Raw genomic sequence first — 15,334 nt, 5'->3', positions numbered from 1 at the left:
TCCTGCCCAGCTCAGCTTTTGTTTTGTTTTCATAAATCCGCAGAGCTGGGGCTGGCCTGGCCCCTGGCGTGTGGTGTGCAGGGGCAGGCCAGGCTCGCAGCTGGGTGCAGGGAAGGGAATGTGCTGGGGCGGGCGGGCAGGGTGGGCTGCCAAAGGAAAAAACCAGCTGTTGCGAAAACATGTTCCTTACATAAAGCTCCTTGGCATGGCCGTGCCGCAGGGAGAGCCGCCGGGCTGATGCTCTGCCCGGCATGGCCAGCCCTGCCCAACCTGTGCCAGACTCACGGGTGCTGCTGCTGACACCCAGTGTTCATCCCCAGCCCTCAACCTGTGGGTGCTCAGGGTGTCCCTAGATTAAGGGGGGGCAGCTCAGCATCTGCTGGTGACACCAAACCAAGGGCGAGGATTGTCTCCCAGCCCCTCTTGGCAAAGGGCATAAGGTGGCATGGGGTGGATGAAGCACTGGGTGTCCATCTAGCTGCATGTTGGTCCCCAGGGAGCTGGGCATCGGGGCTGCCTGAAGCTGGGGTCTGGCTTCCTCCCAACACCCCCAGCCCCCCAACTCGCCATCGGGGTGCACCAGAGCTGCACTGTGGTGGGACACACCCAGACAGATGGCGGGGCCAGCTGAGATGCTTCCTTGGGTGATGCAGAGACTTGGGTCAGGGCAAGGCAGTGGGTCCTGCAGGAGCACCCAAAGATGCCCACGAGTCCCATGGGTTGGGCCAGGACCTGGCAGGCACTTGACATTCCCTCCACCTCATCTGGGCCCCTCTCTGAGTCTGAGTGATACCATACTGCAAGGATGGGGCAGCCAGCAAGCCCTGGCCCCTGGTCCTGGCCCCCTGCCCATGCCTGTGGGCAGCCCCAGCCCTGCACTGGCCCCCGGCTCTGCAGCACTGGGCGCAGGGTCGGATGCCGCGCTGGCTGCAAGCTGTATTTTTGCTGTGAAGCAGTTTGGCACCCCAAAGCAAACATGTCATATCAACAGGAGGGAAACATTTGCAGGTTCCCCTGCCTGCCCTTTGGCTTCCGCGCTCGCCCCGGCTCTTGCTTGCATAACGGCAAGGGGGGGAGGCAGGGCTGGCCTCCCCTGGGGCCACCACACAGCCTGCCCATAAATAGGGGCTTGCCTGACTCTCCGGCACTGCAGCATTCTGCCTGCTCCTCTTGCTCGGCTCGGCTCAGCTTGGCTCGGCGAGAGACATGCACACCACGCTGCTCGGAGTCCTGGGGCTGGTCCTGCTTGGGGCACTGCATGCACAGGACAGCGTTCCCGTGCAAACCGACTTCCAGCAGGACAAGGTGACCCAGCCCGGCCGGCATCACCTGCGTGGGGGTTCGGGGTCTGGGGGAGCCTCACCCTGAAAATGTGCGGAGATGGTGTTGCAGGTGGATTTGGGGCCAGGCTGGCCCTGGCACTGGGAGGGGCAGGGTGGCAGGTGCACCCGCAGCCCCCTGTCCCTGGGGAGCCCCCAGGGCCTGGGTTCAGTGGCTCTGGAGGGGGTACAGGGTCCAGGCTCCAGTCTGTGGGGCAGGACCGAGTAGATGTGGAGCCAGGCCATCTCCTGTGCTGTGGGTGTAGCTGCAGAGGGATTTTATAGGGGGGGCTGAGAAAAGCAAGCTCAGATTGGCAGGCAGCGCGGAGATGGGCCATGGACCCCCCTCCCCAACACGGATCCCACCCCTCCAACCCAGGGTCCCAAAAAAACAAGGGCTGCTGTGCTGGGGTGTCCCCCACACCCCTCTGCCCTCCCAGCCCCTGGGTGCTGGCAGGCTCGGGGTGCTTGCACTCCCCTTCCTCCCCCATGATGGGCAGGACCCAGAGCAGGACAGGCCCAGCCTGGCTGCACGTTGGGGGGCCCGGCCCCACAGCACTGGGGTCCCACTGAGCCAGGGCAGGGGCCATGCTGCCTGGTCCTCCAGGGAGCCCCCAGGGGGGTCCTGGGGGACACAGTCACCCCAGGGGGGTGATGGGGATGGAGGCATGTCATGCAAGGATGGAGGTCTGGCATGGTCTGCAAGGGTGGTCCCAGCACAGCCCATCTCCAAGGCCAACAGTTCCCCTCTGGGTGCACCAAGCTGGGTAGCCCCAGGGACCGGGCTGGGATGAGCTCTGCTGGCCCCAGAGTCCTGACCCCTCCTCATGCCCGCAGATGGATGGAAATGGCATCTCAGAGCCAGGCAGTCCTGTCACCCCTTCACGGGCTTGGGGCGAAGAGGAAGGAAATACCCCGAGTGCCAGGCAGCAAAGGGCATGTCGTAAACCAGGGCTCTCCTGGCCACTGGGTTTTGTGGATGCTGAGAGGTGTAGCAGTTCCCTGGGAGATGAGGACCCCAGGATGCCATCCTGCCATGGAGTGCAGGCTGTCAGGAAAGGGGGAAGTGGCCTGGCCTGGGGCTGGCAGGTGGCCAAGGGGCGAGATGGGGTCTGTGCCTGGCTGGCAACTGAGCGGACGTTGTGTGCAGCTCACGGGGAGATGGTACAGCATCGGCCTGGCCTCCAACTCCAACTGGTTCAAGGAGAAGAAGCACCTGATGAAGATGTGCACCACAGTCATCTCCGTCACTGCAGATGGGAACCTGGAGGTCACCTCCACCTACCCCAAGTATGGGCATGGGGATGGGGTGGGCAAGCAGGGGGTGCTCCCCCATGGTGCCATGCCTGGGGCTATGTGTGGGCTGGAGCATCCCCCCCCAGCCCCTCCAATGTCCTCGTGCTGCAGGGGTGACCAGTGCGAGAAGAGGAACAGCCTTTACACTAAGACGGAGCAGCCGGGGCGGTTCAGCTACAGCAGCCCACGTGAGTGCCCGGCTCCCAGCCCATCCTGCTGCAGGGCAGCTCCTGATGTGCCCACAGCTCTCAGCCCATCCTTGCTGTCATGTATCCCTGCTCCTACACTCGCCGGAGCACCTCAGGGCTGGCTCAGTGGCCGGGGCTGAGCAGTGCCCTCCCCGTCTCCCACAGGCTGGGGCAGCAAGCACGACATCCGCGTGGTGGAGACCAACTATGAGGAGTATGCCTTGGTGGCCACCCAGATCTCCAAGAGCACCGGCTCCTCCACCATGGTGCTGCTCTACAGTATGTCTGCCCCAGGACCCCTGTGCCACCCACCCCATCACCACCCTGGGACCCCCCGGGATGTGCTCTGTGGGGGATCTCTCCTATCGAAGAAGGGCAGCAGCATCTCCCAAGCTGGGGTGACCCATGGGATGGCTGGGTCGGGACCCCCTTCCTGGGGAACCTGTCCCTTGATGGTCTGCCCATGCCCCAGGGCAGCATGACCCCTCACTGAGGGGTGCAGTGGGGGGGCTGCCTCTCACCCTGCTCTTGGCTGCAGGCCGGACGAAGGAGCTCAGTCCCGAGCGCCTGGAGAGGTTCACCCAGTTCTCCAGGGAGCAGGGCCTGACAGATGAAGAGATCCTCATCCTGCCTCGGACGGGTGAGCACAGGCAGTGGGAGAGGCTGGGGCACAGGGGGGGCAGTGGGGAGCAGGGGGTGAGGTACTATGGGGGGCTGAGAGGGAAGAGACCCTCCTGGCTTGTTCCTGCCTCCCTGTGGGGCCAGCACAGGGCCAGCAACGGGGGGACCCCATGTAGGGTCCCTGGGGGGGGAGGGTCAGTGGTACGCCGGCCCCTGGAGGAGCTGATCACTGCTTTTCTTCCTCCTGCAGACAAATGCATGGCAGATGCTGCCTAGGTGAGTCCTGCCTTTGCTGGGGCTCAGACCAGCCCTGCGAGAGGGTATGGGGGGTGCTCAGAGCCGCTCCACCCCACAGAGTACCTGTCCCATTCCCGGCCACCCCAGGCTGCTCCTCTTGCTGGGGTCCCCCTTACCCCTGGCGGGGATCCCCCAACCTGTCCCCATAGGGTGGCTCTTTTGTTGCCTGAGGCCCTGGGTGGTGGGCGCCCACCCACTCAGTGCAGGGCTGGCAAGGCTGATGTCCCCTCCATCTCCCCCAGGTCAGCTGCCCTTGCCCCTCCATCTCTTCCAGGCAGACCCACCAGCTGCTGCCGGCCAGAGCCCCGTGAGCACCATGAGCTGGTGGCTGTCCTGTCTCATCCTGTCCCCAGCGCATCCCCAGCACTGCAGCAGCCTTCGCTCCCTGCCTTCACACCCCACACCTGTATCCCTGTCCCCATTAAAGCCTGTATAAAACCAGCCCCCTGCCCTTGTCTGCTGGGTCATCACAGGGGGGGAGCCCCAGTGGGGTGATGGGGAGGGGGAAGCACATCTGGTGGCAGTGGGCCGGGCTGGGGCTGGTGCCAGAGGTCAGGGCTGATCTCAGTTCCTGGCCATGGGGCCGCCAGGGTGGGACCCCCTGTGCACTTGCAACCCCATGCCATGGTGCTGCCTGGCCACCAAACCTGCCCCATCCAGGGAGAAGGGATCCCTGGGGCTGGGATTTGCTGGCGGGATCTGCTCCCATCTGCCCCATCCAGCACCTTGGGCTACCCCAGCCTCACAGACTGTTTCCCTGCTGCGGAGCAGGCTGGCAGCATGGGGATGGGGTGATGGGCAATTGCGGGGGGGGGTGTCTCCAAAAATTTTGGGAAGGATGGACGTGAACCAGAGTGATGGCAGTGAGTGCTGGACATGGCTCAGCTCTGGCTGCCCACCTGCTCTCCACACCATGAGCCCAGAGCATCTCTGGGAGCAGGGGCTGTGCCTGCTGCCAGCAGCCTGGGAAGCCACAACCCCTTCTGGGGGGCACCAGGCTTTGGCTCAACCCTGGGCTAAAACACTGGCCCAACTGTCCTCCTCCTTGAGGCAGGATCCATCCCAGCCCTCTCAGACCCCGGGGCCAGTGGGCAACAGCAAGGAGCGGGGCACTGGCACACCTTTATTCCCTTTCCCAGACATGGCACTGGGCACAGGGCGTCGCCTGGTCCCCAACGTGCTCCAGGCTGGGTCTCACACAAGGCTGCATTCATCTGGGACTGGGCAATTAAAGGGGGAAGGGGCCAACACTGTCACCTAACACGGGTACAAGTTATTCCTTCTCTTGTGTAACCTGTTGCATAAAGCCAGGGCGGGCAGGGGTTGTTGCCAGTGATGGGGGCTATAAAAGTGGGTGCAGGAAGAGGCAGGTCTGTGCAGCTTCTCCTGCCTGCATCTAGACCCCGGAGCAAGGATGACGGTGGTGCTGCTGAGCCTGGCACTGGCTCTGCTCTGCCTGCTGCAGGCAGGGGCCGAGGTCCCCGTGCAGCCGGGCTTCAACATCGAGAAGGTAACGGCACAGGGTGCCCTCCCAGCTGGTCCTGCATGGGCTGGAGGGGCTGGCTGGGGCAGGGTGACCATGCTGCATCCCCAGGCACCCTGGGCAGCTTCCATGAGAGCGTGAATGCCTGCACAAAACTGGGTTAGTCCTGGCCAGCTCCTGCCCACTGTGGCCAGACCCAGTGGTGGCCCTGCTGCAGGGACACGAACACCCGGGGCCGTGATGCCCCCGACTGTGCAGTGCTTCCCCAGCGAACATGGGCCAGACGCTGCGCCTGCCCTCCTGACATGGGACGGGGCAGGGTGTCCTGCACACAGGCGGGTGGCAGGTCCCCATGTTAGGCTGGCTGGTCCCCACAGAGGGTGGCAGTTCCCCCACTGCTGGCTGGCAGGTTCCTACAATGGTCTGTCAGGTCCCCCATGGTGGGTGGCAGGTTCCCCACCATAGGCTGGCAGGTCCCCACAGAGGGTGGCAAGTTCCCACAGAAGGTGGCAGGTCCCCCACTGCAGGCTGGCAGGTCCTCTATGGTGGGTGGCATGTCCCCCTGGCAGGTGGCGGGTCCCCATGGCTTTCCCCAAACCCCACTAGTGATGTCCTGCTGCAGTTTGCAGGGATGTGGCATGTCGCAGCTGCCGTTTCCAACTGCTCTGTGTTCCTGAAGATGAAGGACAGGATGAAGTCGTCCATCGCCACCATCAGCTTGACGCCGGAGGGGGACCTGGCTATGAAGCTTGTCTGGCCCCTGTGAGTGACCATCATGCTCACCTTGTCCCAGTTGGGCAAGAGGACTCCCCTCCCCACCAAGGGAACACCCTCCCACAGACCCGCTGCCCTGACCGTGCCTGGTCCTGCCTGCGCCCTGGCGCATTCCCCGGGTGGGCTAGGCTCCCCCCTGCCCCACCACCCCGCTGCCCTCCCACGTGGCGTCCAGTCATGTTTGGTGTTTCTATTTTCCCTCTCTAGGCTGGACAGATGCCAAAAGTTTGAGCTGCTCTTCCAGCGAAGCGGGCAGGCAGGGCACTACATGGGTATGTGTGGATGGGGGGAACGGACCCATGGACACTCTGAAATGAAGGGTGGGCGTCACTGGTCCCCCATGCCCGGGGAGTAGTGGGAGGCGGGTTTGGCCCCTCTTCCTCCATTGCTCGGCAAGAGGTCGTGCTGCGGCTCTGCCGGATCCCACAGGGATTCCTTTCTCATACCCACCTCAGGCAAATCTGGGGCTCAGGCCCTGGGCCGTGAGCCCCAGCATGGGCCACCAAGGTGCTCAGGCTGTGCCATGTTGCCCAACTGGGCGCTGTCTGGGGTCCTTTAGCAGCACTAGAGAAGAGAGACCTGCGTGTGATGGAGACGGACTACAGCTGCTACGCCATCATGCACGAGCTCCAGCAGAGTAGGCAGGAGCCCAGCACCACACTGCAGCTCCTCAGTGGGTGTCAGGACTGGGGATGGGCCCCTACAGCTCCCTGGGGAGGGATACAGGCACCAGCGGGGGACAGGGGCTGGGCTCCCCACCACCTCCCAGGGACGCCAATATCAGCACCCAGGGAATTGATTTTGGGGTGAATGAATCCTTGCACCAAAAATATCCCTGGTTCATCCCCAGTCCAGCTGCAGGCCCCCAGCCCTGTCAGCTGCCCCATACCACCCCAGGTGGGTGGGTCACTCATCCCAAGGGGCTTGTGCCTCCATGGCTTTGTCTTTGCCCTTCCCTGGGGTCCTATCACTGCCCTGTGGGAGCTGGACCCCTGGTGTGGGGCTCGCTGCTAGGTCCCCTAACACTCACTAGCCCCCACTTTGGGTGTCTGGCTGCAGCGAGGGAGCAGAACATGAGCCCCCAGCTCCTGCAGAAGTTCAAAGAGCTCATCCCCACTATGGGCCTGACCAAGGACATGCTGGCCATCCTGCCCAAGTTGGGTGAGTGCCAGGAGGGCACGGGGTGACATGCACAGCCCTTCTGCATGGGCATGCTGCGTGGGGACTCAGGGCACTGCCCATGGTGTGTATGCTCACCCTTCTCTTTGCTTTTCAGCAGATCAGTGCACCTAGGCCATCAGGTGAGTGTGGCTGGAGGAAGCCGGGTCTCTCTCCTGGCATAGCCTGGGCTGAGCAGGGACTCGCAGCACCCCAGGGAGGCCCCACCTGCCTTGGGGCTCTGCATCACATTGGCTTTCCCCTGCTCTAACTGCTCGTCCATCTCTCCTGCCTCCCTGCAGCTGAAGGGGCTAACAGCAGGGCCATCTGTCCTCCAGACCTGGTGGAAACGAGGCTCTGCTCCCACCTCTGTGGTGCCCCGTCTCGTCCTCCCCAGCCAGGCTCTGCCGGACCCACTGCCCTGCACCAGGATCATGCCTCACCCTCCTACATAAATAAGTGCAGAAGCTGCCCCAGAGCTTGGTGCTTTTGTTGGCAGGAGCAGGGTGCTGCTAGGGTCCCCAGGCTCCCTGAGCCCAGCGGTCCTGGACCTGACCCTTTCTCTCAGCACCCTAGGGGCACTGGGGGGCTCCTTTGTGGTGTCGTTTGCTGCACCCAGCATGGGGAGGACAGGGAGCAGAGGATGGAGAAGGTGCAGTGGGGTAGCTGGTAGGGATGTGGGCAGGGGAGAATCGAGCTGGGATGAACAGTGGTTTATGCACCTTGGCTCGTGGGGAGCAGGTCTGGGTTGCCTAGCCCTGCCTGCATGGGCTCTGACCCAGCAGGCAGCTCGTCCCCAAGACACCCCGTTCCCTGCTCAGTCCCCCTCCAGGGCCACCCAGGCAGGAGTGGCGCTGTGCCATGACTGCCCAGGGTAAATGCACGGCAGGACTGGGACGCCCATGCCTATCTCCCATCCCCCTTGGTCCCTCCATCTGCCCACTGACCAAGGCAGGGCCATGCTGCCATGAGCCCCAAGGGCAGCATCCATCTGCCTCCACCTCCTGTAGAGTGGAGGCAGCCCCTCATCCCCCTCACTACCCCTCTGCCCTGGAGTGGGGGTCCCTCGGTGCCTAGCCAGGCATGGGGCTGTGAGGAAGCATTATGGACCCCTTGGGGGCTGTTACCCCAGGAGCCTGCCAGATCCAGGGCACAGGAGACATCACACCCTGGGAAGGAGGGGACACACTCCCACAGTGACACAAACCCCTTCTTCTGCCTGCCCTGCCATGGGTGCACCCCACTTTGTGGACCCTGTGTGCCCCACAGCAGGTGGGTGACCCCTGTGGCGTCAGGTCATGCTGGCGACATGCGGATGCCTAGGTGTGGGCACAATCCCAGCAGCAGCCTCGGGGCAGATGCCAGCCTGGCCAGAGGGATGGGTCACTGAGCCCCTTCATGACAGGTCACTGGGTGACAGTGCTGCTATGGCCCATGCCAGGAAGGACGTCCCCACTCCTCCCAGCAGCCCTCTGGCAGCCAGCTGGGAAACAAAAGCACTCTTTGTTCTTTCATGAGCAACTAAGGCAACCGGGAAAATCCTAAATTTCAGCACTGGTGCAACAGCTCCTGCAACCCTGCTTCTCAGCCCCTTCTTGCAGCTTGCAGGCACTTCCCTTCTTCCGCAAGACAGGAGACTGTTTACCCTGAGGTGACTTCAGCCCTTCAAAACCACTACCTTGCCCAAGCCAACACCAGCAGTATTATCCGTGCAGCTCAGCACGCAACAGCGCCAGGGTGGGTGGAGGAGGGGGAGAGCACGACACTATAAAGCCAGCAGCACTGGCACTGCTTTCCATCCTGCTGGTGAAGCTGGAGGAGGCTGCGGCGAGATGAGGACCGTGAGACTGAGCCTGGGGCTGGCCCTGCTCTGCTTGCTGCGTGCGGAGGCTGAGAACTTGGGGGCTGTGGGGCTGGACACGAGCAAGGTGATCTGCAGCATCACTGGGAAGGGAAGGTGGGAGCGTGGCCTCCGGTCACCAGGGTGGGGACTGGAGAGGTGTTTTGGTACTGGGGTCAGCAGGGGACACCACAGCCACCACTGGCTCTGCTGTCACACCCAGATGAGGGCAGTCACCCAGCTCCAGCGTAGGTGCCCCAGTGGGGATTTTGGTGCCTGGAGGAGATGCATGTGTCCCATAGCCTAAGGGTGTCCTGGGTCGGTCCCCGAGGAGGGGGCAGCCCCTGCCTGCTCCTCCGGACTCACAGCCCACCCTCGCTACCAGATTGCAGGGAAATGGTACATCATTGCTCTGGCCTCCGACTCTGAGGGCTACCTCCAAAAGAAGGATGAGCTGAAGATGGCAATGGCCAGCATCGCAGTCCTGAGGGAGGGAGACCTGAAGATCTCCTTTGCAATTCCCACGTAAGTGCCAAGCGCGTTTCTCCACAGGCTTCACTGACCGACCTCCTCCGTGGACCTTCACCAGTGGGTCTCCACCCAGCACCCACCAAAGACCTGGGCAGGGGGTGAGGCAAGACCACCAGCCCCAGGGTTTAAAACAGAGGCTCAGGAGAGCAGCATTGTGGAGACCCCTTCCTCAGGGCAGGCCAGGCAGGCTCAGGGCAGCACCAGCCAGGAGTGGTCCCACCACAGATGCTGAGACACTCTACTGTTCCCAGCAGGGATGCAGCAGGGTGATAAGGGACCCTACGACTAAAGCTTTCCCAGCAGGACCAGCCTCATCCCAGAAGCTCAGAGCATGAGCAAGGGAACGGCTGTGTGACCCCACAGGACAGTCCTTGGGTGCCAGCGCTGTGCCCTACCAGCCCAGGCACTCATTGCTCCAAGGGTGCCCCCCTGGCCACACCAACCCATCCCTGAACAGCAAGTCCCATGTTTGGGGTAGCGACCCCAGAGCCAGCATCCCCAGGGGAAGGGGAGTCACTTCATCCCAGCCAGAGTGTCCTTCACTGTTTTGCAGACCAGAGGGATGTAAGAAACGGGAGTCGATCTACAAGGAAACAGGTGTCCCGGGTGAATACTACAGCTCTGGTGAGTCAGGAGAGCCCAGCGCCCAGAATGGGGCAAAGGCACTTCCTATCATCCCTGTCTGAAGCAGCTGGTTGTCCCTGGGGACGTGGCCCTCAGGGGTGCCTGCCTGCCTCTCCTGAGGTCCTGGGTGGGACATCCCTCTGCGGCCGGTTGCCAGCTGCATCCCAGGGCTGCTCCGTGCCAGGACTGGTGTCCCATCAACAGGGAAGACCCCCCCACATTCCCTCCCTCTAGGAAGCTGCTCTGGGATAAAACACATTGAGACCAAGCTTAAAACCTCAGGAAAAGCAGGTTCAGTCTGCAAAGGGGCTGTGGATGGATGCTCCCAAGGGATGAAGCAAGAGTGGTTTCCCACCATCCCCAGCCCAAGTGTTAGTCTGACACTGGCCAGGCTACTCCACTATCTGCAGTGACCATCCCTAGACCCTCCTGCGTTCACCTTCCCATCCCTCTGCTCTGCTGTGATCTGTGGGCTCTCCCAGGCTTTCAGAGGAGCCTTAGCAAGAGGAAAAACCTCTTGGGGGGGGGGGGGGGGGAACACGACACAGAAGAAAGGGGCTGGGTGGGCCTGGCCCCTGGCATCCTGATTCACACTCTTATAGTCCTTTTGCACTGTGGGAGTTCTCAGGAGGACATAATTAATTTTTTGCTGTCCTCCATGTCCTTTTGCAGAGGGAGGCAAAAAAACAGCGCGAGTGGTGGATACTGATGGCAAGACATATGCAGTTATCTTTGTCTCCAGAGTGAAGGACGGGAAGACCTTGCACATGCTGAGGCTCTACAGTGCGTAGCCAGTGGTGGGCTGACCAGGGGGAACAGCTGGGAGGTGTCAGAGTGCTTCATAGTGTCTCAAGAGGCCAGGAGTCGGGGGGCCTGTGGGAGAATCCCCTGCCTCACAACTGCCCTCCTGCCCTGGGAGGGGTGCAAGAGCGGGGCTGGGGCTGCTGTGTGTCCCCTGCGCAGCAGGGGAAGGGGCAGTGATTTGGGGCTGGCAGGGGAGGCTGGGGCTCAGGCTTCTGCACTGTGCTGGGAGTCCATGGCCTTGGGTAAGTTGCTTGGTGAAATGGGGTGAACAGCTTGGGGTCCTGCTGTGAGGGAGGCAGAAACGGTGGGGCTGGGAACCAAGAGAGGAGACACTGTGCTGGTGCCAGGACCTCCGCTTCATCTTGTCCCCTGGGAGGGGTGTCTCATGTGCCTGGCCACTACCACACTCCAGGACCTCCACCACTGCCTCTGGCCTTCTCTCAGGGACCGTCATCCATCCTGTTCTCACCTGGGCACACTCACCAGCTGCCCAGGAGATGCAGGGACAGGCCACAGCCTGGAGCTAACTCATGTCTTTGCCTTTAGGCAGAACCCAGCAGGTGAGCCCCAAAATCACAGCACTGTTCAAGAAGCTTGCAAGGGAGAAGAGCTTCACTGACGAGATGATCACAACGCTGCCCAGCCAGGGTGAGCACTGCCCTGCACTGTGTCAGGCTGGCTTGGGCAATATGGGGAGCCAGGACATGCCAGCAGGGACCAGCTTGGCCCATCGCTGCTACCAGTTTGTGGTCTGGGCTGGCAGAAGAAAGTGCTGGTAGCAAGAGGTGCTCTGGATTGGCACATGGTGGCTTTTGCCTTGCTCAAGTTCATTCCTGGGTTGTCTGTTTTGGGTGCTAAAAGGAACTAGCCAGACCACAGCACCAGACTCACCCTTTCTCTTTATTTTCACAGAGGAATGCAGCCTTGAGGAAGCGTAGGTGAGTTGCTGCTGTGCAACACAGTGTTTCCTCAGCTGGAAATTAGCCCCCGTTGGTGCCCCAGCAAGGGCCACCATGAACCCTTTGAACTACTGTGGGGGCCAAGTTGTTTGAACCTGTGCTGGAGCTTGCACTCAGGTAGGACCATTCCTTTTGGAGCTGCTCTGCAGCGGGGACCCCATGGTGCAGCTTCCCGGCAGTGGGCAAGGGCGCTTGATCTGAAACCACTGGTTCGGTGGAGAAAGCTGCTGAGTTCATCCAGCAGCAAGGGCCAGGACACCAGCTCTTGCCAAAGGGACCTTGGAGTTGTGGACTGGCAAAACCAGCCAGAGGTTGGGTTGGTAGTCTCACCACGCAAAACATATTTGTTGTTGGTCCACCCTGGCATGTGATTTCCCACCACACTGATACACATTCAGTTGCAGGGGTTAGCTAGAAATCCATTGCTGAAGGTGGCTCACGCTACAGAGCTGGGGAGAACTGGAAGAGAGCACACTGATCCTGATGGAGAGCTCTGCTTTGCCCTCTCTGTTGGCCTCCTCACCTCAAATACTCAGCCCACCTCTCCTGGCTGTTTTCTAGGAGGTGTGGGCTAGCTAGTGGATGCTCCTGCTGAGTGATGCAAGACCCACACTCTGAAGCTCCAGGCTGCTGCTCCACCATCCCTCTTCCAACCTCAGTGGTCAAGGCTCTGACAGGTCTCCTGCTCCTCCAGCACAGTTGCTCATTTTTGCCAAATAAACAGAAACTCACCCCAGAGCTTGGTGTAGCTGTCTGGGGAGAACCTGGGGTGCTCAGGTGTGTGGTCCTTTCTTTTGTCCTCCTGGGGTCTGTGGATGGTAAGGAGCCAGGGGCAATTCTGGGCTGAGCTCACCCAAGTAAGGGCAGTTTTGGAACCCACCAGTATTTTCCCTCCTGGTTGCCTCCCATGGGGCAGGACCATGGCCAGGCAGAGGTGAGGCAAGGGATGCAGTGAGGCTGGAAATAAATCCCATGGGCACCACGGGCTGGGTGGAGAAAGGCTGTGTGACTTGGCCACAGAGATTGAGGTTGGAGTTTGGAGGGCTGCAAACACCACCACTACCCAACTCTCCTTACCTCCGCTCACCCTGCTGTGATTGCAGCCCTCTGCTCCCCTGGAGCCCCGCTCATCCACCAGCTCTTGCTGGGCCAAGGCAGGGGCAAGACTCAGCTTTGGGACCTCTCAGCCCCATAGTGCTGCAGGGCTGGTGGAAGGTGGAAGGTGGGTGTCTGAATCCTCTGGATCCAAACCTGGAGAGCTGGTGTGGGGCAGTGCATGGTCTCTGTCCCTAGGCACTATGCAGAGAAAAACCCCACTGGAGTCAGATTATCTGGTGGTGGTGGACATCTGCCTCTAGAGACTGTGTTCCTTTGAATTTATATTTCTGAAATTCCACGCCATCCACCCCTTCCTGCTCTGTTCAGCTCCTCAAATCCACCTGGGAGAAGCCACAGCCAGCCCGGAGTAACTCGTTGTCCCCAGCAAAGCCCTGCCACCTCACACATGCTCATCTCCAGGGCTCGGGCAATGCCTGCAGGCACTGAGGTCTGGCAGGGTAAGAAGCAGCTTGTGCCTCTCCTGGAAAAGGAATTTCCTCCAAAATCCTCTCTTCTGGCTTTTCCATGCTGCCCATCCCTGGCCAGCCTGGCTGGTCACCCAGGCGTTCGTTTCAGCACGAGATCTGCCTTGCTGCTGCGTGATGGTAGCAGGTGCCCCAGGAAGGTGTCATCCCAGCAGCTGAGCACCTCAGGATGTTCCGAGGTGCTCCTTCCCCCTCCCACAGACTGGGAAAATACATTTGGGAAACTGCCTATTCTGATCTTGACACTTCCCAGCAACAGTAGGTCAAGGGACCTCACTGGGACTTCCCAACCCAGCAACATCTCCACCCTCTTTGGAAGGAGCCAAGCGTTTCCAGCAGGAATTCTCCCTGGCAGTTTAGCCTGGAACAGTTCAGCATTTGCTGCTCTCCCAAGAGCACCGGGCCCACACACAGCTTTGCCTTGAGGCTTGTTTTTGGTACATGTATTGACGCAGATGAAAACATCCCACTGCCCGCAACACCCTTCACCAAGGGCTTTGTGTGACGGGGAGTCCCAGTGTCTCCACATTGTGTTCCAGCCAAATATTTCCTTCCTGCAGTGTGCAGGCATCACCCTGCCAGGCAGCAGTGAGATAATTTCTCTTTGCCACTGACATGTTGCACTCCTCCTTTTGTCCATCTGTGTTCTCCCTGTGCCCCAGAGCAGGATGCACACCGCCCATCTCTGCAATCCCTTTTGCTTGTTGCAGTGCTTTCACCTGCAGCTCCTTGGCCAGGCACTGTGGGAGCACACTGGTGAGATGGGCTGGCAAGGACTGGGTTGGTGCAGCAGAGATCAGCCCAGGCACCTGGGTCCCAACCGGCTATTGGAGAGAGCAGAGGGGCAAGGGAGGTGCTGGACCAGCCTTTGATGTGTGAGGAGCAATTTGGAGACTCACAGCTGATGGCTGCAGTACTTGCTGGTGATGTGAGACTATCTTCTCTATTCATCTTCTTCATGCTGTTCCAGATCTGAAATCTTTAACAAGTCTCCTTGCTCTCTGAGCTGTGCCTCTCAACCTTCTCTCTCCCTCCCCTGCTTAGGCCATGTCCCTGCTGGGGCTGGGTGACCAGATCTGGACCTCCACTCATCCAAGAAGGTATGGGTACACCTCAGATTTACATGGTGCCTTGTCCTGTTCCCCAGTCTTCTCCTAACTTCTTCTCATACTGCATCTGCCACCTTTGGCACCTGCTGCATGCAGATGAGATGGATTACAAGATGTCTGTTGGCACAATGAGCTCCCTGGATGATCTTCCTCCCTTTCTCTCTCAGCCACTCATTTATCCAAGCGAGGATCTTCCTCCCCAGCCTATGGCAGCTGGTCCTCTACAGCTTTGATGAAGACCCTTCTCAGCTGACCAGGGGGTGTCCAACACCCATATATTGTTGACTTCTCCAGAAACTGTATTTCCGAGGTGTGATTTTCCTGTGCAAAAGTTGGATTCAGTCTCCTCGTGACATAATTTGTCCATACATCAACCAGGTCTGCTCTTTATTACAGCTTTTGTGAGTATCTGCCCACACTGCATAGTAGATCTACTTGTCTGTAGTCTCTTTACCTCTGACAACCTCTTTAAAAGCCAGCATTTTTGCTTCTTCTAGTCTTCTGGTGAAAAGTAGAGGTAGCAAAGGTGAGTCTAAGCAGCAGATGACATGCTGAAGTGAAAAGTTTGAGTTTCATACTTGACTTACTTTGACTGGAAATGTCGTCTCCTTTGTCTTAATACTCATTTGCACTTCTGTATTGGTAGGACAGATGTCTCCAAGTGTTTGCAAAAGAGATTTTCTAGCCTGGGGATTCACCAAAGCTCCTCCTCAGCCAAGGTGGATGCAGAGTTTCTTCACTTTTCTAT

General features: G+C 60.1%; 3 protein-coding genes across 4 annotated transcripts; all 3 read left to right on the top strand.

The window, feature by feature from the left end:
- Positions 1 to 1,134: 1,134 nt before the first annotated feature.
- LOC126052057 (lipocalin-like) lies at positions 1,135 to 4,163 on the top strand. Its single transcript, XM_049832143.1, has 7 exons — positions 1,135 to 1,305; positions 2,470 to 2,609; positions 2,727 to 2,803; positions 2,969 to 3,082; positions 3,342 to 3,443; positions 3,675 to 3,700; positions 3,996 to 4,163. The coding sequence occupies exons 1-6, from the start codon at positions 1,207 to 1,209 to the stop codon at positions 3,698 to 3,700; spliced, it is 558 nt and encodes a 185-aa protein (XP_049688100.1). The 5' UTR covers positions 1,135 to 1,206; the 3' UTR covers positions 3,996 to 4,163.
- Positions 4,164 to 5,129: 966 nt separating this feature from the next.
- Positions 5,130 to 7,599, top strand: LOC126052267 (lipocalin-15-like). 2 transcript variants are annotated; one of them, XM_049832697.1, is made up of 7 exons: positions 5,130 to 5,231; positions 5,827 to 5,966; positions 6,186 to 6,250; positions 6,538 to 6,651; positions 7,038 to 7,139; positions 7,255 to 7,279; positions 7,439 to 7,599. In XM_049832697.1, exons 1-6 carry the CDS (start codon positions 5,136 to 5,138, stop codon positions 7,269 to 7,271), a joined length of 534 nt encoding a protein of 177 aa, XP_049688654.1. In that variant the 5' UTR covers positions 5,130 to 5,135; the 3' UTR covers positions 7,272 to 7,279; positions 7,439 to 7,599. The 2 variants fall into 2 exon arrangements, with proteins under 2 accessions (XP_049688654.1, XP_049688653.1); XM_049832696.1 differs by having other exon boundaries at positions 5,136 to 5,231; positions 7,258 to 7,279.
- Positions 7,600 to 8,678: 1,079 nt separating this feature from the next.
- On the top strand, positions 8,679 to 12,630 carry LCNL1 (lipocalin like 1). Its single transcript, XM_049832142.1, has 7 exons — positions 8,679 to 9,064; positions 9,362 to 9,501; positions 10,061 to 10,131; positions 10,804 to 10,914; positions 11,482 to 11,583; positions 11,848 to 11,873; positions 12,456 to 12,630. Exons 1-6 carry the CDS (start codon positions 8,969 to 8,971, stop codon positions 11,871 to 11,873), a joined length of 546 nt encoding a protein of 181 aa, XP_049688099.1. The 5' UTR covers positions 8,679 to 8,968; the 3' UTR covers positions 12,456 to 12,630.
- Positions 12,631 to 15,334: the final 2,704 nt, after the last annotated feature.

Source organism: Accipiter gentilis, chromosome 29, assembly GCF_929443795.1.
Source record: "Accipiter gentilis chromosome 29, bAccGen1.1, whole genome shotgun sequence".
NCBI classification, from domain to species: Eukaryota; Metazoa; Chordata; class Aves; order Accipitriformes; family Accipitridae; genus Astur; species Astur gentilis.
Note: the sequence above shows the minus strand (reverse complement) of the source record. Positions and strands in the feature narration are given on the sequence as shown.